The sequence below is a fragment of the Dendropsophus ebraccatus genome, chromosome 13 (assembly GCF_027789765.1).
Source record: "Dendropsophus ebraccatus isolate aDenEbr1 chromosome 13, aDenEbr1.pat, whole genome shotgun sequence".
Taxonomy (NCBI): Eukaryota; Metazoa; Chordata; class Amphibia; order Anura; family Hylidae; genus Dendropsophus; species Dendropsophus ebraccatus.
In genome coordinates, this window is record NC_091466.1 from 80225125 (window position 1) to 80247507 (window position 22383).

The 22383-nt window shown below is 51.4% G+C and overlaps 1 protein-coding gene across 3 annotated transcripts; it reads right to left on the minus strand.

Moving 5' to 3' along the window:
• Positions 1 to 1178: 1178 nt before the first annotated feature.
• On the minus strand, positions 1179 to 21028 carry LOC138771031 (serine protease inhibitor A6-like). Of its 3 annotated transcripts, none has more exons than XM_069950449.1 (5): positions 20970 to 21028; positions 4164 to 4777; positions 3720 to 3984; positions 3485 to 3632; positions 1179 to 1410 (listed from the first exon to the last, which is right to left on the minus strand). In XM_069950449.1, exons 2-5 carry the CDS (start codon positions 4768 to 4770, stop codon positions 1222 to 1224), a joined length of 1209 nt encoding a protein of 402 aa, XP_069806550.1. In that variant the 5' UTR covers positions 4771 to 4777; positions 20970 to 21028; the 3' UTR covers positions 1179 to 1221. The 3 variants fall into 3 exon arrangements, with proteins under 3 accessions (XP_069806550.1, XP_069806549.1, XP_069806548.1); XM_069950448.1 differs by lacking the exon at positions 20970 to 21028 and adding an exon at positions 16484 to 16625; XM_069950447.1 differs by lacking the exon at positions 20970 to 21028 and adding an exon at positions 16452 to 16625.
• Between the last annotated feature and the right edge of the window lie 1355 nt (positions 21029 to 22383).

Below are 22383 nucleotides of genomic sequence, written 5' to 3' on the forward strand. Positions count from 1 at the left end.
CCCAACATATTATTACCCCCCCTGTAGCTCCCCACATAGTATAGGTCCCTGTGTAGTCAGCCCCCACATAGAATAGCCCCCAACATTTTATTACCCCCCCCTGTAGCTCCCCACATAGTATAGGTCCCTGTGTAGTCAGCCCCCACATAGTATAGCCCCAAAATATTACCCCCCCATGTGGCCCCCCACATAGTATAGGTCCCTGTGTAGTCAGCACCCAAATAGTATAGCCCCCAACATATTATCCCCCCCCATGCAGCCCCCCACAAAGTAAATGTGGCCCTCTGTAGCCCCCACATGGCATTTCCCCCTGTACAGCCCCCACATTGTAAAAAAAAAAACAACAAAAGTATACTCACCTCGGATCCAGCAGACTCTTTCCGGTCCTCTCTGGTCCGCTGCTGTTATCTGCTTACATTTTCCGTCATCAGCAGCCCGATGCAGACCGGTCCCGGAGTCTCCCAGCTCCAGCCCCGCGGCGCCTGCACCTCTCTCATCTACTGCGCGTCGGCGGACGTGTGACGTCATCCGTTACTGCCGGCCACAGAGCAGTAGATGAGAGAGGTGCAGGCGCCGCGGGGCTGGAGCTGGGAGACTCCGGGGCCGGTCTGCATCGGGCTGCTGATGACGGAAAATGTAAGCAGACAACAGCAGCAGATGCAGAGCAGCGGCGGCCGGTAGGGCTAGCGGAGGGGGGTTGGTCGGCGGCCCTCGGACTGACAATCTGAGCAGCCCAGCCGGCATTTGCCCGGCCTGCCAGATTATCAGTCCGGGCCTGCCTCTGGTGATCAGCTGACTGATGGATCCTCTGCCCTCCGGTGATCAGCTGACTGATGGATCCTCTGCCCTCCGGTGATCAGCTGACTGATGGATCCTCTGCCCTCCGGTGAGTGCGGCAGTCACTTCCTGCCAGCCACAGCTCCATACACTGAGTAGTGGTTGTACCTGGTATTGCAGCTCCTCCCATTGACATTAATAGGACGGTCGGAGAGCTGTGGCAGATGGAATGGGCAGAGGCTGCATCGCTCGGACGTTAGCTAATCTGTGGTCGGACCTCTTACCCTTACCGGTGCCGGATTTAAGAAGACGTTTCTGAATGTTATAATATAGATGAGCGAGATGTCCTGACCACAACATGTGTGAGCAGATTAGTGAAGAATGAATAAAGTCACACGAAACAGCGAGCAATGAGGCACTTTATTATAAACCTTCTATAATGGATTACACAGACGGATCCATAACTCTCCCGATTAACAGAACTGTATCCACTTCTTTGTTGTAAACCAGAGCAAAGAACGGCTGATCGATGTGCACCGCGGAATCCTTACAGAGGGTAACAGCTTGTACCCCCTCAGCTCCACTGGATTCTGTCCTGTCCTCATCAATCTTCACCAGAGTCTTGTGGTAAATCTAAAATATACAGGAATATAACTACTATAATACTGCTCTTATATACAGGGATATAACTACTATAATACTGCTCCTATATACAGGGATATAACTACTATAATACTGCTCCTATATACTGGAATATACTACTATAATACTGCTCCTATATACAGGAATATAACTACTATAATACTGCCCCCTATATACAGGAATATAACTACTATAATCAGCACAAGCCATTGAGAAAGAAAAACCAGCGGCACTCACCAGGTTAATGCAGTGATGGTGATTTATTGATAAGATGTCATCATGCAGGCGACTTCAGGGCAGGGGGAGACAGGTCCGAGGGTGCTGTGCACCGTGGCTACAGCCGTTTCGCGGGCTAACTTTCCCGCTTCATCTTCATCTAGGCTAGATGAAGCGGGAAAGTTAGCCCGCGAAACGGCTGTAGCCATGGTGCACAGCACCCTCGGACCTGTCTCCCCCTGCCCTGAAGTCGCCTGCATGATGACATCTTATCAATAAATCACCATCACTGCATTAACCTGGTGAGTGCCGCTGGTTTTTCTTTCTCAATGGCTTGTGCTGATTAAATGAACTGCTTTCTCATTTATGCTGAGCACCACTGTGATGCAGAATTTTCACTGAGATTACTCAGCTAATAAAGACTACAACGCTCCCTACTACGCAAGGTCACTCAACCTGAATACATAAATAGTTTCAGATAACCACAGGTTATTGATAGTGCCAACACATCTACCTGCTTGTGCATATACCTACTATAATACTGCCCCCTATATGCAGGAATATAACTACTATAATACTGCTCCTATATACAGGAATATAAATACTATAATACTGCTCCTATATACAGGAATATAACTGCTATAATACTGCTCCTATATACAGGGATATAACTACTATAATACTGCTCCTATATACAGGAATATAACTACAATAATACTGCTCCTATATACAGGAATATAAATACTATAATACTGCTCCTATATACAGGAATATAACTGCTATAATACTGCTCCTATATACAGGGATATAACTACTATAATACTGCTCCTATATACAGGGATATAACTACTATAATACTGCTCCTATATACAGGAATATAACTACTATAATACTGCACCTATATACAGGAATATACTACTATAATACTGCTCCTATATACAGGGATATAACTACTATAATACTGCTCCTATATACAGGGATATACTACTATAATACTGCTCCCTATATACAGGAATATAACTACTATAATACTGCTCCTACATACAGGGATATAACTACTATAATACTGCTCCTATATACAGGAATATAACTACTATAATACTGCTCCTATATACAGGGATATACTACTATAATACTGCCCCTATATACAGGAATATACTACTATAAAACTGCCCCCTATATACAGGAATATAACTACTATAATACTGCCCCCTATATACAGTAATATACCTACTATAATACTGCTCCTATATACAGGAATATACTACTATAATACTGCTCCTATATACAGGAATATAACTACTATAATACTGCTCCTATATACAGGGATATACTGTAACTACTATAATACTGCTCCTATATACAGGAATATAACTACTATAATACTGCTCCCTATATACAGTAATATACCTACTATAATACTGCTCCTATATACAGGAATATACTACTATAATACTGCTCCTATATACAGGAATATAACTACTATAATACTGCTCCTATATACAGGGATATACTGTAACTACTATAATACTGCTCCTATATACAGGAATATAACTACTATAATACTGCTCCTATATACAGGAATATAACTACTATAATACTACCCCCTATATACAGGAATATAACTACTATAATACTGCTCCCTATATACAGGGATATAACTACTATAATACTGCCCCCTATATACAGAAATATAACTACTATAATACTGCTCCTATATACAGGAATATAACTACTATAATACTGCTCCTATATACAGGGATATAACTACTATAATACTGCCCCCTATGTATATGACTATATCTTTTATAATCTTTGTATATACCCATCTCCTGCTTCCACCACTTACTCTGGAGACTCTCAGTACGGTGTCATTGGAGATTCTAGAGAAATCTGCGGTGTGGCTGAACACTTGGGTGATCCCCATGTGGAGAAGACCAAACTCTACATTGACTTCCTGTTCGAGGGATATGGTGGGGATGTAGAGATCCAGCATGCTGAGTGTGGAGGATAGAGTACAGTAGTATTAGTACAGTATATGGCGTTGGGGTAACAGGATGGAGCTGGGTTTGGGGGTCACTCACCTTGTTTTCGCCTTGGCTATATAATACCGTATCAGCCGTGCAGATATCTTGTGTTCCGCCTCAGTCAGGACGTCATTTCTTGGCATAAGAAGAAGCAGCGCAATCTGTTTCGTGAATGGGATCTCGACAAAGAGAAAGTCATGGTCCTGGCAGATCCTGTACTGCCCCAACCGATGCATCATGGGGACCTCAGCCGTCTTTTGCTGGTTCACCTTGAAGTGACCGCGACGCGTGTCCCGGCGGCTGAAGGGGCTATCCCATTTTGCTAGTGAAATAAAAGGAGACGTGATGTGAAAGAAGATGAGTAGCCATGGGGACCACCAAGCTGCCCGGGGACCACCAGGCTGCCCAGCAGTGCTGCCACTACGGGAGGGATAGAGTGAAGAAGAGAGTGAATGTGCGAGGTCACCGTGGTGTACGTCATGTGACACCACCATTACTCACCAGTAAAGCTGGCATAGTCCAGCACAACCATCTGTGTCTGGTCATCCAGGCCGCTGACCACGTCCTCCATCTTGCCATCTGTTTGGCCGCTGACCAGCTCGTTGATCTCTTCTTCGGCTTTCTTCGGGTCTTTGTAGTCAATGCTCTGGATGGAGGCGTTGTAGTAGTTGGCCACGTCCTGCTTGTATTTTGGTAAAACTGTTATCGAAGTTTCTGGAAAGAACCAGTTTGAAATGACGAATTCTGCCTTTTCTTCTTGTGTTCTTAAATTTGCGAGGAAGGTCCTAAAGTTTTCCTTCAGGACCTTGGTACTTTGGCTGTCACTTAGACACATGGCCTCCAGGATCTGCTCACGAGTCAAGGATCTCGCCCCGAGAGCCATCATGGCCAGGTTGGTGTAGATACTGATCGGTGACATGAAGAAGTTGGGTGGGGCTTGTGCCGTCTTGGAAGACACAAGTTTATAAAGTGAGATGGCGAAGCGCATACTGGACTCGGATAAGCTGTCGCCTTTCCACGGACCTCCGGAATGATCTTCCTTCAGTTTGCTTTCTTTGGAGGCGATGGTCATGGAGACCAAGAACAAGAGGAGCAGAGGCGGCCACATCTTCTCTCTGGAACATACAACGTGACAGAGGATAAGGTTGGCTACAAGTCCGTCTGCTGGTAAGAAGTGACTGTATTCCCTCACACCTCCTCCAGCCCCCCACCTACCTACCTGCACTAGTGACCCTATTCCCTCACACCTCCTCCAGCCCCCCACCTACCTACCTGCACTAGTGACCCTATTCCCTCACACCTCCTCCAGCCCTCCCACCCACCTACCTGCACTAGTGACCCTATTCCCTCACACCTCTTCCAGCCCCCCCACCCACCTACCTGCACTAGTGACCCTATTCCCTCACACCTCCTCCAGCCCCCCTGCACTAGTGACCCTATTCCCTCACACCTCCTCCAGCCCCCCCCCCCCCCAACCTGCACTAGTGACCCTATTGTCTCACACCTCCTCCAGCCCCCCCCAACCTGCACTAGTGACCCTATTGTCTCACACCTCCTCCAGCCCCCCCCAACCTGCACTAGTGACCCTATTGTCTCACACCTCCTCCAGCCCCCCCACCTGCACTAGTGACCCTATTCCCTCACACCTCCTCCAGCCCCCCACCTGCACTAGTGACCCTATTCCCTCACACCTCCTCCAGCCCCCCCACCTGCTCTAGTGACCCTATTCCCTCACACCTCCTCCAGCCCCCCACCTGCTCTAGTGACCCTATTCCCTCACACCTCCTCCAGCCCCCCACCTACCTACCTGCACTAGTGACCCTATTCCCTCACACCTCCTCCAGCCCCCCACCTACCTACCTGCACTAGTGACCCTATTCCCTCACACCTCCTCCAGCCCTCCCACCCACCTACCTGCACTAGTGACCCTATTCCCTCACACCTCTTCCAGCCCCCCCACCCACCTACCTGCACTAGTGACCCTATTCCCTCACACCTCCTCCAGCCCCCCTGCACTAGTGACCCTAATTCCTCACACCTCCTCCACCCCCCCCCCCCCCAACCTGCACTAGTGACCCTATTGTCTCACACCTCCTCCAGCCCCCACCCCAACCTGCACTAGTGACCCTATTGTCTCACACCTCCTCCAGCCCCCTACCTGCACTAGTGACCCTATTCCCTCACACCTCCTCCAGCCCCCCCACCCACCTACCTGCACTAGTGACCCTATTCCCTCACACCTCCTCCAGCCCCCCTGCACTAGTGACCCTATTCCCTCACACCTCCTCCAGCCCCCCCCCCAACCTGCACTAGTGACCCTATTGTCTCACACCTCCTCCAGCCCCCCCACCTGCACTAGTGACCCTATTCCCTCACACCTCCTCCAGCCCCCCACCTGCACTAGTGACCCTATTCCCTCACACCTCCTCCAGCCCCCCCACCTGCTCTAGTGACCCTATTCCCTCACACCTCCTCCAGCCCCCCCACCTGCTCTAGTGACCCTATTCCCACACCTCCTCCAGCCCCCCACCTACCTACCTGCACTAGTGACCCTATTCCCTCACACCTCCTCCAGCCCTCCCACCCACCTACCTGCACTAGTGACCCTATTCCCTCACACCTCTTCCAGCCCCCCCACCCACCTACCTGCACTAGTGACCCTATTCCCTCACACCTCCTCCAGCCCCCCTGCACTAGTGACCCTAATTCCTCACACCTCCTCCAGCCCCCCCCCCCAACCTGCACTAGTGACCCTATTGTCTCACACCTCCTCCAGCCCCCCCCCCCAACCTGCACTAGTGACCCTATTGTCTCACACCTCCTCCAGCCCCCCACCTGCACTAGTGACCCTATTCCCTCACACCTCCTCCAGCCCCCCCACCTGCACTAGTGACCCTATTCCCTCACACCTCCTCCAGCCCCCCCACCTGCACTAGTGACCCTATTCCCTCACACCTCCTCCAGCCCCCCACCTGCACTAGTGACCCTATTTCCTCACACTTCCTCCAGCCCCCCCCACCTGCTCTAGTGACCCTATTCCCTCACACCACCTCCAGCCCACCCCCCACCTGCACTAGTGACCCTATTCCCTCACACCTCCCCCAGCCCCCCCCACCTGCACTAGTGACCCCATTCCCTCACACCTCCTTCAGCCCCCCCACACACCTACCTGCACTAGTGACCCTATTCCCTCACACCTCCTCCAGCCCCTCCCCCCACCTGCACTAGTGACCCTATTCCCTCACACCTCCTCCAGCCCCTCCCCCCACCTGCACTAGTGACCCTATTCCCTCACACCTCCTCCAGCCCCTCCCCCCACCTGCACTAGTGACCCTATTCCCTCACATCTCCTCCAGCCACCCCCCACCTGCAGTAGTGACCCTATTCCCTCACACCTCCTCCAGCCCCTCCCCCCACCTGCACTAGTGACCCTATTCCCTCACACCTCCTCCAGCCCCTCCCCCCACCTGCACTAGTGACCCTATTCCCTCACACCTCCTCCAGCCCCTCCCCCCACCTGCACTAGTGACCCTATTCCCTCACACCTCCTCCAGCCCCTCCCCCCACCTGCACTAGTGACCCTATTCCCTCACACCTCCTCCAGCCCCTCCCCCCACCAGCACTAGTGACCCTATTCCCTCACACCACCTCCAGCCCACCCCCCACCTGCACTAGTGACCCTATTCCCTCACACCTCCCCCAGCCCCCCCCACCTGCACTAGTGACCCCATTCCCTCACACCTCCTTCAGCCCCCCCCACACACCTACCTGCACTAGTGACCCTATTCCCTCACACCTCCTCCAGCCCCTCCCCCCACCTGCACTAGTGACCCTATTCCCTCACACCTCCTCCAGCCCCTCCCCCCACCTGCACTAGTGACCCTATTCCCTCACACCTCCTCCAGCCCCTCCCCCCACCTGCAGTAGTGACCCTATTCCCTCACACCTCCTCCAGCCCCTCCCCCCACCTGCACTAGTGACCCTATTCCCTCACACCTCCTCCAGCCCCTCCCCCCACCTGCACTAGTGACCCTATTCCCTCACACCTCCTCCAGCACTTTATAAGCATTTCCGGTAATAAGTGTATATTGGGGATTTGTATAACTTTTGGGGGGACATACAATACTTTAATAACGAATTTCACCGGACTTCTCCTTTAAGTCTCATTTCAAACAACTTTGCACAAATCAAAGTACAGGAGATTTTTTAAAATGTCAGTAGTAGGTTTTATTAGTTAACCCCTTGGGGGAATAACCCTAACCCCAGGGGGGAATAACCCTAACCCCAGGGGAAATAACCCTAACCCCAGGGGAAATAACCCTAACCCCAGGGGAAATAACCCTAACCCCAGGGGGAAATAACCCTAACCCCAGGGGGGGAATAACCCTGACCCCAGGGGGAAATAACCCTAACCCCAGGGAGAATAACCCTAACCCCAGGGGGGGAATAACCCTAACCCCAGGGGGGGAATAACCCTAACCCCAGGGGGGGAATAACCCTAACCCCTGGGGGGGAATAACCCTAACCCCAGGGGGGGGGGGAATAACCCTAACCCCAGGGAGAATAACCCTAACCCCAGGGAGAATAACCCTAACCCCAGGGGGGGAATAACCCTAACCCCAGGGGGGGAATAACCCTAACCCCAGGGGGGGAATAACCCTAACCCCAGGGGGGGAATAACCCTAACCCCAGGGGGGAAATAACCCTAACCCCAGGGGGAAATAACCCTAACCCCAGGGGGAAATAACCCTAACCCCAGGGGGAAATAACCCTAACCCCAGGGGGGAATAACCCTAACCCCAGGGGGAAATAACCCTAACCCCAGGGGGGAATAACCCTAACCCCAGGGGGAAATAACCCTAACCCCAGGGAGAATAACCCGAACCCCAGGGGGGGAATAACCCTAACCCCAGGGGGAGAATAACCCTAACCCCAGGGGGAAATAACCCTAACCCCAGGGGGAAATAACCCTAACCCCAGGGGGAAATAACCCTAACCCCAGGGGGAAATAACCCTAACCCCAGGGGGAAATAACCCTAACCCCAGGGGGAGAATAACCCTAACCCCAGGGGGAAATAACCCTAACCCCAGGGGGAAATAACCCTAACCCCAGGGGGGTATAAACCTTACCCCAAGGGGAATAACCCTAACCCCAGGGGGGAATAAACCTAACCCCAGGGTGGAATAAACCTAACCCCAAGGGGAATAACCTTAACTCCAGGGGGGGGAATAACCCTAACCCCAGGGAGGGAAATAACCCTAACCCCTGGGAGGGAAATAACCCTAACCCCAGGGGGAATAACCCTAACCCCAAGGGGAATAACCCTAACCCCAGGGGGGAATAACCCTGATAATACCTGATGCACTGCGTATAATGGTATCACCTGCTGGTAGCCATGTGGACTGGGATTGAGAAGTACTGGTCTGCACTACAGAGAAACACAGATGAGGGGGGAGGGGCTGAGGGGGATGAGTGAGCAGCAAGGGGAGAGAACCAGCCCTGCAGTTTGGAGACTGGGCACATAAAACACTGGATTCACAGGTCTGACTGATCAGTGCTGCTCTAGGAACTTGGCAGGGTAAGATTGTAGGATGTTGTGCTGCGCTGGCTCCAATACTGCAGACTGCACAGGCTCATACCTCCAAACTTTTACTGAGAGCAAAGAGGAACATGTGCACCATGGGCCCCATTGCCTCGTCTCCATAGCCACACCCCCATAGTCACGCCCCCCATAGCCACACCCCCATAGTCATGCTCCCCATATCCACACCCCCATAGTTATGCCCCCCATAGTCCCCCCCCACACACACAGCCACGCCCCAGGGTAACTTCACACACTGCAGATTTTTTCCAGCTGTAAATGTGATGAAAGCCAGAAGTGGATTGAGTGCAGTGTCCCAGAACATGCAGACTACTACTCCTATTATGCTCATTTCTATTGCTATGTCCATGCCTGTTCTGGTAATTGTTTGCACTGCAACTGCTGCTAGTATTCCCCTGGTATTCTCTGGTTATGTGTATTCTCATGCATGTTCTTATATACTCCTGTGTATTATTACATTGTACAGTGGTATGCAAGGCTGCTGATCACGTGACCGTGTAACCATGGTTCCTCCAATGGCCGACTAGCTCTGGCCAGGAACCACCATGTGACCTCCCACTTCCTGCTAACGAGTGAGTCTTCCCCCTGCTTCCAAGCAAGGAGGTTGTGTGTGTCGTCCCTCTCCTACCTCAGAGGAGTTGGACTTCTTATTTGCAGCTCCCACTTCACCACTAGAAGTGTGGATCAGGTGCTCTGCTGTATTCAAGTCTTCGGCTGTATCTGCCTGCTCAAGTGTCCGGAGTCTTCTCTCTCATCTGGGTGTCATTCCGTTATCTCTCCTCATCGCTGCAAGGATTCACAGCAAGTATTACTCTCAAGCTAATCCACCCAGCAACGCTATTTCTCTCATACTCCTACTCCCATCATCCGGCACGTATTCTCACAGCCTATGCAGCACCACTCCTGCTTTATTTGTCAAAGCCTGCTATATACCCGGTTGCATCCGGACAGAACTGTTGCTACTAGTTACCTCATCTATAATAAAACCGCTGTTACTGAACCCTGGCATTGGTGTCCTCTAACTGGTGCCCTGACTAAGTGCAGCGAAGAATCGCATGCCCATCATCACCCGCAGATTCCACAGACCGGCCCTACAGCTGTGCCGCCCTCAGGCCTATACCGTGACAAGTATACACCCTGCAGCTGCCCCGGTTATTGCCCGCTCATAACAACAGCACTGCGGAAGTGGCCCCCAGGGGCCAGGGCATCGCATTTGGCGTCACAAACAGGATTACGATCGCATTGTGTGCCCCCAAAACTGTACTACAACCCCTAAGAGACTCTGCCATTGCCGCGCTGCGGCCTGCTAAGGGGTTAAGCCAGCTGGTGACGCACTGCCTTCGCGTGTGCGCGCGCTCTGTTCAAGCCCCGCCCCCGACCCTGCGTCTTCCGAGCCTCTGTTGCAGGGGGAAGAAATATGTGGCCGGATAGCCTGAAGCACCGGATCTGACTTCCGGCCTGTCCACCTCCGGTCCCGGACACCCTGTCTGTCGGTGTCCGCTGATCCTGCAGCCTCTCATCATCTCTGCTCCCTTCCCGGCGCAGTACCCCGGAACCCCTCAGCATGTCCACCGGCCACCACAGCGACTCCGACGGGTCCGGCAGTCCGCCCATGGCCCGGGCTGCACCCGCGGCTCCTGTTGCTATGGCTACCGCAGCGGTTCCATTCTTCATTGGGCCTGCCAATCTCCCCAGCTATAAAGGGGAACCCCACACGTTGGCTGCTTTAAAAAAAAAAATCTCCCGCACCTTTGAACTTGTCTCACTCTCTCCCCCTCAGCAGGTGCAGTTGCTGCTAGGTCAACTTGAAGGACCCGCTGCAGAGGAGGTGCGGTCATGGCCCGCTACTGAGAAGGCTGATGTACAACAGATCCTGGCCCGGCCTTCGAGTCACAACTGTTCCAGGAGCTGTGTGCCTACCATGAGTGTAAGAAGCTCCGCACTACGGCCTATCACCCTCAATGAAATGGCCTGTGCGAAAAGATCAATCAAGTGTTCATCAATATGCTAAGGACGGCTTCAGTGACCAAACGAGTGGAATGGCCTCATCTGTTGGACGAGCTGGTGGAAATCTACAATAATACCACCCATTGCTCCACGGGCTATTCTCCGTTCTACTTGATGTTCGGGCGTCAAGGCCAACTCCCTCAGGACCGTGCTCTCGGGGTTCAAGCTCCTGATAATCTACACCCCCTGCCTGAGACTGACTGGGTCCAAGAGCATCAGAGAAGAATCCAGGATGCTCGGGAGATTGGGAACCAAAGGATGGGAGAAGCTCAACAGCGCCAGGAAGAGGCCTATAACCGGAAAGCCACTGCTGCACCACTACAGGTGGGAGATCGAGTCTGGCTAAAGAGGTATCACCGCTGTCATAATCTTGACAGCCTTTGGGAGCCTGAGCCCTATGTTATTTCTTCGATTCCCTATCCAGAGACCGATGTCTATGAGATCAAAAAACCAGGACTAGCTCCCCAGACTGTGCACCGGAACCGGATAAAGCGTTGTGCCAAGGAAGATCCCCAGAGCCTTGCTGTACCTTGCCTGGCACCTACACCAGCACCTCTCGCCAGTCCGGCAGCTCCTTCTAAACATCTCTCTCTAGAGGAAATGTTCCAGACTGAACCATTTCTCATGGCCGTAGGCTATGCGGGTGTCCCTGCCCACGTCTCAGCTGTTCCTCCTCCTCCAAGGTTACCTCCAATGACTCCACCTCTGCCGCCACCTGCCGGAGAAGACCGTCCACCTGCACCAGAGACACTCACTGTTGAAGATGTCCTTCCGCTGAGGCGGTCGGAGCGCTCAACCCAAGGAGTTCCACCTGTACGATACAGAGAGCTAAGCCCTTAGAGGGTTAACTGTTTGTTGTTTCCTGTTTGTTTTTTTATTGTGTGATAACAGTTTACATGTAACGTCTAAGGTTCGTGCCTGGTCCTCCTGACCAAGTTCCCTGTACTAACCAGCCATGAGCTGATGGACACTCACCATAACCAAACTGTTCTCTAGTGCCTGTCCCAGAGCCTTTTGCATGGACGATAGTTTTTATTGCCTCAAAGAGACTCTCCCTAACAGAGACACTTAACCCATTCCTTCCTAATGCACTTTCCTGTGATTGTGTGTTCCACACAGGGTATTATTGCACTTGTTCATTGTTGCACTTATTCTGCTATCGTATTTCCGGGTTGTCAAAGTCAAAGTAAGCAAAGGGATTACTTGGATAGCCTCAGAGTAGAGCGCCTCTTTTGTAAAACAGTATAATTTTCTAGTGTCAAAGTCAGATAGCTCCTCCTCTGAGTAAGGGAAGTTAGTTTATATATACCTCAGAGAAAGTCCAGTTTATACAGGAGTGTATTTTCTCATCCAGTCTCATATTTTCCTTATTGTCTATATTGTATCTGTAGCTGGAAAGATTTAGTTGAGCCAGTTTGTATTCAGGTTTCTCTCAGGTTTCCTTCAGATTTACTTGGGCCAGTTCTCATCAAAGACCTCGTTGTATATGTCGTCCTCTGTACTTCCCTTCCTGGTGTCTCTAGTGATGGTCGCCCTGTTTTGTCTCCACACGTTAGTAACCACACATAGTCGGCTCAAATTTGCTAGGGAGGTATGCAGTGTCCCAGAATATGCAGACTACTACTCCTATTATGCTCATTTCTATTGCTATGTCAATGCCTGTTCTGGTAATTGTTTGCACTGCAACTGCTGCTAGTATTCCCCTGGTATTCTCTGGTTATGTGTATTCTCATGCATATTCATATATATTCCTGTGTATTATTACATTGTACAGTGGTATGCAAGGCTGCTGATCACGTGACCGTGTAACCATGGTTCCTCCAATGGCCGACTAGCTCTGGCCAGGGGCAACCATGTGACCTCCCACTTCCTCCTAACGAGTGAGTCTTCCCCCTGCTTCCAAGCAGGGAGGATGTGTGTCGTCTCTCTCCTGCCTCAGAGGAGTTGGACATGTTGCAGGTCCCACTTCACCACTAGAAGTGTGGATCAGGTGCTCTGCAGTATTCAAGTCTTCGGCTGTATCTTCCTGCTCAAGTGTCCGGAGTCTTCTCTCTCATCTGGGTGTCATTCTGTTATCTCTCCTCATCGCTACAAGGATTCACAGCAAGTATTATTCTCAAGCTAATCCACCCAGCAACGCTATTTCTCTCATACTCCTACTCCCATCATCCGGCACGTATTCTCACAGCCTAGGCAGCACCACTCCTGCCTTGTTTGTCAAAGCCTGCTATATACCCGGTTGCATCCGGACAGAACTGTTGCTACTAGTTACCTCATCTATAATAAAACCGCTGTTACTGAACCCTGGCATTGGTGTCCACTAACTGGTGCCCTGACTAAGTGCAGCGAAGAATCGCATGCCCATCACCACCCGCAGATTCCACAGACCGGCCCTACAGCTGTGCTGCCCTCAGGCCTATACCGTGACAAGTATAACCCCTGCAGCTGCCCCGGTCATTGCCCGCTCATAACACCAGCACTGCGGAAGTGGCCCCCAGGGGCCAGGGCATCGCATGAGCATTAAGGGAAGTATAACACCTTTCCTCACCATTCACCTAGTTCTCTCCTATCCTGTGGGGGTCTCAGCAGTCTGACTCTCACCAATCGCCTCCTCTGTGCCCCCAAATAGTAGTAAGGCCCTCCTCTGTGCATCCATATAGTAGTCAGGCCTCCTCTGTGTCCCCATATAGTAGTCAGGCCCTCCTCTGTGCATCCATATAGTAGTCAGGCCCTCCTCTGTGTCCCCATATAGTAGTCAGGCCTCATTTGTGCCCCCAAATAGTAGCCAGACCCCCTCCTCTGTGCATCTGTATAGCAGTCAGGTCTCCTCTGTGCATCTGTATAGTAGTCAGGCCCCTCTGTGCATCCATATAGCAGTCAGGCCCCCTCCTCTGTGCATCCATATAGTAGTCAGGTCTCCTCTGTACATCCATATAGTAGTCAGGTCTCTGTGCATCCATATAGTAGTCAGGCCTCCTCTGTGTCCCCATATAGTAGTCAGGCCCTCCTCTGTACATCCATATAGTAGTCAGGTCTCCTCTGTGCATCCATATAGTAGTCAGGCCTCCTCTGTGTCCCCATTTAGTAGTCAGGTTCTCCTCTGTGCATCCATATAGCAGTCAGGCCTCCTATGTGCATCCATATAGTAGTCAGGGTCTCCTCCGTGTCGCCATATAGTAGTCAGGCCTCATTTGTGCCCCCAAATAGTAGCCAGACCCCCTCCTCTGTGCATCAGTATAGTAATCAGGCCCCTCTGTGCATCCATATAGCAGTCAGGTCTCCTCTGTGCATCCAAATAGTAGTCAGGTCTCCTCTGTGCATCCATATAGTAGCCAGACCCCCTCCTCTGTGCATCCATATAGTAGTCAGGCCTCCTTTGTGTCCCCATTTAGTAGTCAGGCTCTCCTCTGTGCATCCATATAGTAGTCAGGCCCTCCTCTGTGCATCCATATAGTAGTAAGTCCCCCTCTGTTTCCCCATTTAGTAGTCCGGCTCTCCTCTGTGCATCCGTATAGTAGTCAGGCCCCTCTGTGCATCCATAGTAATCAGGCCCTCCTCTGTGCATCTGTATAGTAGTCAGGCCCCTCTGTGCATCCATATAGCAGTCAGGCCCTCCTCTGTGCATCCATATAGTAGCCAGACCCCCTCCTCTGTGCATCCATATAGTAGTCAGGTCTCCTCTGTACATCCATATAGTAGTCAGGTCTCCTCTGTGCATCCATATAGTAGTCAGGCCTCCTCTGTGTCCCCATATAGTAGTCAGGCCCTCCTCTGTACATCCATATAGTAGTCAGGTCTCCTCTGTGCATCCATATAGTAGTCAGGCCTCCTATGTGCATCCATATAGTAGTCAGGGTCTCCTCCGTGTCACCATATAGTAGTCAGGCCCTCCTCTGTGCATTCATATAGTAGTCAGGCCTCCTATGTGCATCCATATAGTAGTCAGGCCTCCTCTGTGCATCCATATAGTAGTCAGGCCTCCTCTGTGCATCCATATAGAAGTCAGGCCTCCTCTGTGAATCCATATAGTAGTCAGGCCTCCTCTATACATCCATATAGTAGTCAGGCCTCTTCTGTGTCCCCATATAGTAGTCAGGCCTCCTCTGTCCATCCATATAGTAGTCAGGCCTTCTCTGTACATCCATATAGTAGTCAAGGTCTCCTCTGTGTCCCCATATATTAGTCAGGCCCCTCTGTGCATCCATATAGTAGTCAGGCCCCTCTGTGTCCCCATATATTAGTCAGGTCTCCTCTGTGTCCCCATATAGTAGTCAGGCCTCCTCTGTGCTCCCATATAGTGGTCAGGGTCTCCTCTGTGTCCTTATTTAGTTGTCAGGGGCGCCTCTGTGCTTCTATATAATAGTCAGGCCCTCCTCTGTGCATCTATATAGTTGTCAGGCCTCCTCTGTGTCCCCATATAGTAGTAAGGCCCTCCTCTGTCCATCCATACAGTAGTCAGGCCCTCCTCTGTGCAACCATATTGCCAACAGTCCCGGTTTTGCTGAGACTGTCCCGCATTTGACAGGGCAGTCCTGGCAAACGTATGTCCTGGCAAGCCCCGCCCCTGTGACGTCACGCCCCACCCTGTAACAGCCCCCAATGCAAACAGTAAGCCTAGGTAAGAAGTAAAGTACAGCTGCCAGTATTGGCTGGAGTCTGTATATATGTATATATGTGTATATTCTGCCTCCAGCCACTAGATGTCTCCGCTCTCTCCTTCCAGCTACAGGGCCGGGCACGGACCCCACTCCTGCCTCTGGGCTAGAAGAGCCTGAAGGATGAAGATGGCCGCGGGATGATGGTGGACGAGGAAAAGCTGTATACACTGGTATGAGAGAATAGTGATCAGAGCTGTGACTGGTATATACTGTATACACAGCAGGGCTGTTTTAATTCATTGGTGGGCCCAGTGCACAGCCCTCAAGAGTGGGCCCCCCCCTTCCCTTTCGGCACATTGTATAATGTACTGAATTTGCCCCCACACTGTATCAAGAGCCCCAATACATACAGTAGTTACCTTATAACACTATTTCCACCATTCAGTGATTACATATTACATAAAAACTGCACTAAACAAAACAGAAAGATATCACCAATTATACCATTACATAATACCGCCACATCATGACCCCTAACACTACAAGCCTATAACATAGTGCAGTTACATCCAGTGACTCACTGGGGGCGTCTTCTCCCATCAGAGTCTGTCACCTTTTCTTTTTCTCTCCATCCAGCCTGGGCCACCTTGAAGTCTTCTCCTGGCTGTGAATCTTCTCTCCAGAATCTGCCAGACAAATATTTTAGGCTCCAACACACAGGCCCGCTCCTGCCATGAGGCAGAGTGAGGCCTCAGCCTCAGGCGGCAGCTCCTGTGTTCCTGCAGGGGGCGGCACAATCTTCTCTGCCACTGTCATTTTAGTGAAGTTTAACTTCACTAAAATGACAGCAGTCCGGACCCCTATCAGTGCTGAGTGCCTGGCCGCCCCCTGCCGCCCTCCCCAGGAACTGCCGGGCTACGTCTCTCTGATGTGTGACGTCACCCGGCAGTCTTCCTGAGGATTAAAGGGGTTGTCCGGCGAAAAAAAATTATTCACAGAATAACACACATTACAAAGTTATACAACTTTGTAATGTATGTTATGTCTGTGAATGGCCCCCTTCCCCGTGTTTCCCCCCACCCACGCTAGACCCGGAAGTGTGGTGCATTATACTCACCGCATATCGTGTCGTCCACGGTCTCCGATCGTCAGCAGTGACGTCTTCTTCGGGAGCTTGGCGGATCTTCCCGAGTGCCGGCCACCCTCTGCAGCGTCATCCGAAGCTCAGCCGCGATTGGCTGAGCATAACTGTGCTCAGCCAATCGCGGCTGAGCGGCTGATGACGCGGCCACGTCATCAGCTGCTCAGCCGCGATTGGCTGAGCACAGTTATGCTCAGCCAATCGCGGCTGAGCTTCGGATGACGCAGCAGAGGGCGGCCGGCACTCGGGAAGATCCGCCAAGCTCCCGAAGAAGACGTCACTGCTGACGATCGGAGACCGTGGTCGGCACGCGACAGGTAATGTATAGCGCACCACACTTCCGGGTACACGGGTGGGGGTGGTGGGACACGGGGAAGGGGGCCATTCACAGACATAACATACATTACAAAGTTGTATAACTTTGTAATGTGTGTTATTCTGTGAATAATTTTTTTTCGCCGGACAACCCCTTTAAGTAGGAGCCTGCACAGCCAGCCACAGCGGCTCCACATGCTGATCCCTCCTCCTCCTCCCCAGTACTAGTGAGTATAACAACGAGGGGAAGGGGGGAGGCTGGTGGCTGAGGGTCATGATTGTTTGTAAGGGGGAAGGGGGAGGGGGGGGTCCCGACAATTGGGGGTGGGGGAGCAGGTCTCAGACCCAGGAGGGAGCTCTGGGATTACAGGTCTGTAGCTCTGGGATTACAACTGTGTGGTGCTCTGTGTGGATGTGTGAGCTACAGGCAGTGCAGTGTGCTTCTAGGAGAGTGTGCACACTGAGGAAAGCACATAATCCGTCTGTGTGACAACAGACTGATAACAGCAGCAAACACAAGACTGGGCTCCTCCAGCAAGTTGTATCCTGTCAGTGTGAGCTCCTCCTCCTCCTGCCTGTGCTGGACTCCAGCCCCTTCATTACTATAGTGTACAGTCTGGGGCATAGTGCTGGAGGTGGTGGTATATACTGTATATGTACTCTGGGGCATAGTGCTGGAGGTGGTGGTATATACTGTATATGTACACTGGGGCACAGTGCTGGAGGTGGTGGTATATAGCAGCACATGTGATATATACTGTATATGTACACTGGGGCATAGTGCAGGAGGTGGTGGTATATACGGTATATGTACACTGGGGCATAGTGCTGGAGGTGGTAGTATATAGCAGCACATGTGATATATACTGTATATGTACAGACTGGGGCATAGTGCTAGAGGTGGTGATATATTCTGTATATGTACACTGGGGCATAGTGCTGGAGGTGGTGGTATATACTGTATATGTACACTGGGGCATAGTGCTAGAGGTGGTGATATATTCTGTATATGTACACTGGGGCATAGTGCTGGAGGTGGTGGTATATACTGTATATGTACACTGGGGCATAGTGCTGGAGGTGGTGGTATATAGCAGCACAAGTGATATATACTGTATATGTACACTGGGGCATAGTGCTGGAGGTGGTGGTATATAGCAGCACATGTGATATATACTGTATATGTACATTGGGGCATAGTGCTGGAGGAGGTGGTATATACTGTATATGTACACTGGGGCATAGTGCTGGAGGTGGTGGTATATAGCAGCACATGTGATATATACTGTATATGTACACTGGGGCATAGTGCTGGAGGTGGTGGTATATACTGTATATGTACACTGGGGCATAGTGCTGGAGGTGGTGGTATATACTGTATATGTACTCTGGGGCATAGTGCTGGAGGTGGTAGTATATAGCAGCACATGTGATATATACTGTATATGTACAGACTGGGGCATAGTGTACATGTATATCCACTTGTGCTGCTATATATCACCTGAGAAGCTGAGGTGTGTATGATGAGGTCCTGCAGCAGCTGAGGTGTGTATGATGAGGTCCTGCAGCAGCTGAGGTGTGTATGATGAGGTCCTGCAGCAGCTGAGGTGTGTATGATGAGGTTCTGCAGCAGCTGAGGTGTGTATGATGAGGTCCTGCAGCAGCTGAGGTGTGTATGATGAGGTTCTGCAGCAGCTGAGGTGTGTATGATGAGGTCCTGCAGCAGATTGGGTGTAGCATGATGTTCTGCAGCAGCTGAGGTGTATGATGAGGTTCTGCCGCAGATGGGGTGTATGATGAGGTTCTGCAGACCATCATAATACACAATGTGCCATTTATTTTTTTTGCCTCAGGCAGCAGAAAAGCTAGAAACGGCCCTGCCAACACATACAGTAGTTAGGTCCCTTGTACCCCTATACAGTAGTTACACCCCTCTGTACCCCTACATAGTTACACCCCTCTGTGCCTCTAAAGTTGTAAGGTGTCCCTGTAGTATATAGACCCTCATGTTCTCCTCCAGTTATATACAGCCCTCCTGTGCGATCCCCCATTAGTATATAGCCCCCCTGTGCACTCTCCCCAGTAGTATATAGCCCCCCTGTGCTCTCCCACAATAGTATATAGCCCCTCTGTGCTCTCCAATAGTATATAGCCCCCCTATACTCTCCCACAATAGTATATAGCCCCCCTATACTCTCCCACAATAGTATATAGCCCCCCTGTGCTCTCCCACAATAGTATATAGCCCTCCTGTGCTCTCCCCCCATAGTATATAGCTCCCCTGTGCTCCCCCATAGTATATAGCCCCCTGTGCTCCCCCATAGTATATAGCCCACTGTGCTCCCCCATAGTATATAGCTCCCCTGTGCTCCCCCATAGTATATGCGCTCCCCCTGTGCTCCCCCATAGTATATAGCTCCCTCCCATATAACATTGAAAAAAACAAACACTTACTCACCTAGGTCCACGTGTTCCTCTTCTCTTCCCTCTTGTGGCCGCACTTCCTGCGGTCACAAGAGGCTGCACTCCCCTTACCCTCGCGCCGACGCTCCAGTGACGTCGGGCGCTAGAGGGAGAGTGCGGCCTCTTGTGACCGCAGGAAGTGCGGCCACAAGAGTGACTGACAGGGAGGGAGCCAATGGCTCTCTCTCCGTCAGTATCGCTGCTGCTTAAGCGCTCAAGCGCCGCAGCAGCAGTGGGCGGGCAGGGGCAGCGGCGGACGGGGGGGCCCTGCAGGGGGTGCCATGGAGGGGTAAGTAGATTACCCATCCATGGTGCTCCCCCCTGACAGGCTGGTGGCTGGAGCCCTGTGCGACCGCACTGGTCGCACATAGCAACGGCCGGCCTGCTCGGGGGGGCCCCTTTAACCAGTGGGCCCGGTGCACGTGCACCATGTGTCCTCTGGTTAAAGCGGCCCTGATACACAGCTCTGATTACCAGTCTCCCACACCAATGTATATAGCTAAATACCTCCTGCAGCATCATCCCCTCATGTGGCCCCTCAGTATACCACCAGTATAATACAGTGAGGCTGCTGGTATATACTGGTATACAATCCCCTCATGTGGCCCTCAGTATACCACCAGTATAATACAGTGAGGCTGCTGGTATATACTGGTATATAATCCCCTCATGTGGCCCCTCAGTATACACCAGTATAATACAGTGAGGTGTGACTGGTATATACTGGTATATAATCCCCTCATGTGGGCCCTCAGTATACCACCAGTATAATACAGTGAGGCTGCTGGTATATACTGGTATATAATCCCCTCATGTGGCCCCTCAGTATACACCAGTATAATACAGTGAGGTGTGACTGGTATATACTGGTATATAATCCCTCCATGTGGCCCCTCAGTATACCACCAGTATAATACAGTGAGGTGTGACTGGTATATACTGGTATATAATCCCCTCATGTGTCCCCTCAGTATACTGCCAGTATAATACAGTGAGGTGTGACTGGTATATACTGGTATATAATCCCCTCATGTGGCCCCTCAGTATACACCAGTATAATACAGTGAGGTGTGACTGGTATACACTGGTATATAATCCCCTCAGTATACCCCCAGTATAATACAGTGAGGTGTGACTGGTATATAATCCCCTCATGTGTCCCCTCAGTATAATACCATACCTCCCAACTTTTGCAAAGAGCAAAGAGGGACATGTGCGCCGCGGTCCCAATAGCCACGCCCCATAGCGACCCTCCATAGCCACACCCCCATAGCAACCCTCCATAGCCACGCCCCCATAGCAACCCTCCATAGCCACGCCCCTATATCAACCCTCCATAGCCACTCCCCTACAGTCACCACATGCTGCTGACTGAATAGTGCCCTATACAGTATCCAATCCCGCCAAAAATGCCCTATATGGTATCCAATCCCCCATTATAGTGCCCCACATAGTATCCAATCCCCCACATAGTGCCCCACATAGTATCCAATCCCCCACATAGTGCCCCACATAGTATCCAATCCTCACATAGTGCCCCACATAGTATCCAATGCCCCATATAGTGCCCCACATAGTATCCAATGCCCCATATAGTGCCCCACATAGTAGCCATGCCCCCATATAGTGCCCCACATAGTATCCAATCACCCATATAGTGCCCCACATAATAGCCATGCCCCCATATAGTGTCCCACATAGTAGCCAATCCCCATATAGTGTCCCACATAGTAGCCAATCCCCCCATATAGTGCCCCACATAGTAGCCAATCCCCATATAGTGTCCCACATAGTAGCCAATCCCCCCATATAGTGCCCCACATAGTAACCAATCCCCATATAGTGCCCCACATAATAGCCAAACCCCCATATAGTGCCCCACATAATAGCCAAACCCCCAGAGTGCCCACATAGTAGCCAATGCCCCCATATATGCCCCACATAGTAGCCAATCCCCCATATAGTGCCCACATAGTAGCCAATGCCCCCATATATGCCCCACATAGTAGCCAATCCCCCATATAGTGCCCACATAGTAGCCAATCCCCCATATATGCCCCACATAGTATCCAATGCCGCCATATATGCCCCACATAGTAGCCAATCCCCCATATAGTGCCCACATAGTAGCCAATGCCCCCATATATGCCCCACATAGTAGCCAATCCCCCATATATGCCCCACATAGTATCCAATGCCGCCATATATGCCCCACATAGTAGCCAATGCCCCCCATATAGTAGCTAATGCCTCCATATAGTGCCCCACATAGTAGCCAATCCCCCCACATAGTAGCCAATCCCCCCACATAGTAGCCAATCCCCCATATAGTAGCCAATACCCCATATAGTGCCCCACAGAGTAGCCAATACCCCCATTAGTGTGGCCCCAGCGGCAAAAACAATAAACCAGTAACTCACCTATCCTCCGGTCCCAGCAGCTCCTCTCCCGGCAGAGCGCGCACTCCCGTCATCCTCCGGGGCGGGCAGCGGGGTATACAGACACTGACTGTACCGGAAGTGATTCATGAGCAGGTCACTTCCGGTACAGTCAGTGCCTCTGTACCCCGCTGCCCGCCCCGGAGGATGACGGGA

Coding starts and splice junctions, on each gene's coding strand:
- LOC138771031 (XM_069950449.1), bottom strand. CDS start 4,770: ATGTGGCCGCCTCTGCTCCTCTTGTTCTTGGTCTCCATGACCATCGCC. Junction 3,633..3,719: donor ATAGCCAAGGCGAAAACAAG/GTGAGTGACCCC, acceptor CTCCACACTCAG/CATGCTGGATCTCTACATCC. Junction 1,411..3,484: donor CCGTACTGAGAGTCTCCAGA/GTAAGTGGTGGA, acceptor TGTATATTTTAG/ATTTACCACAAGACTCTGGT.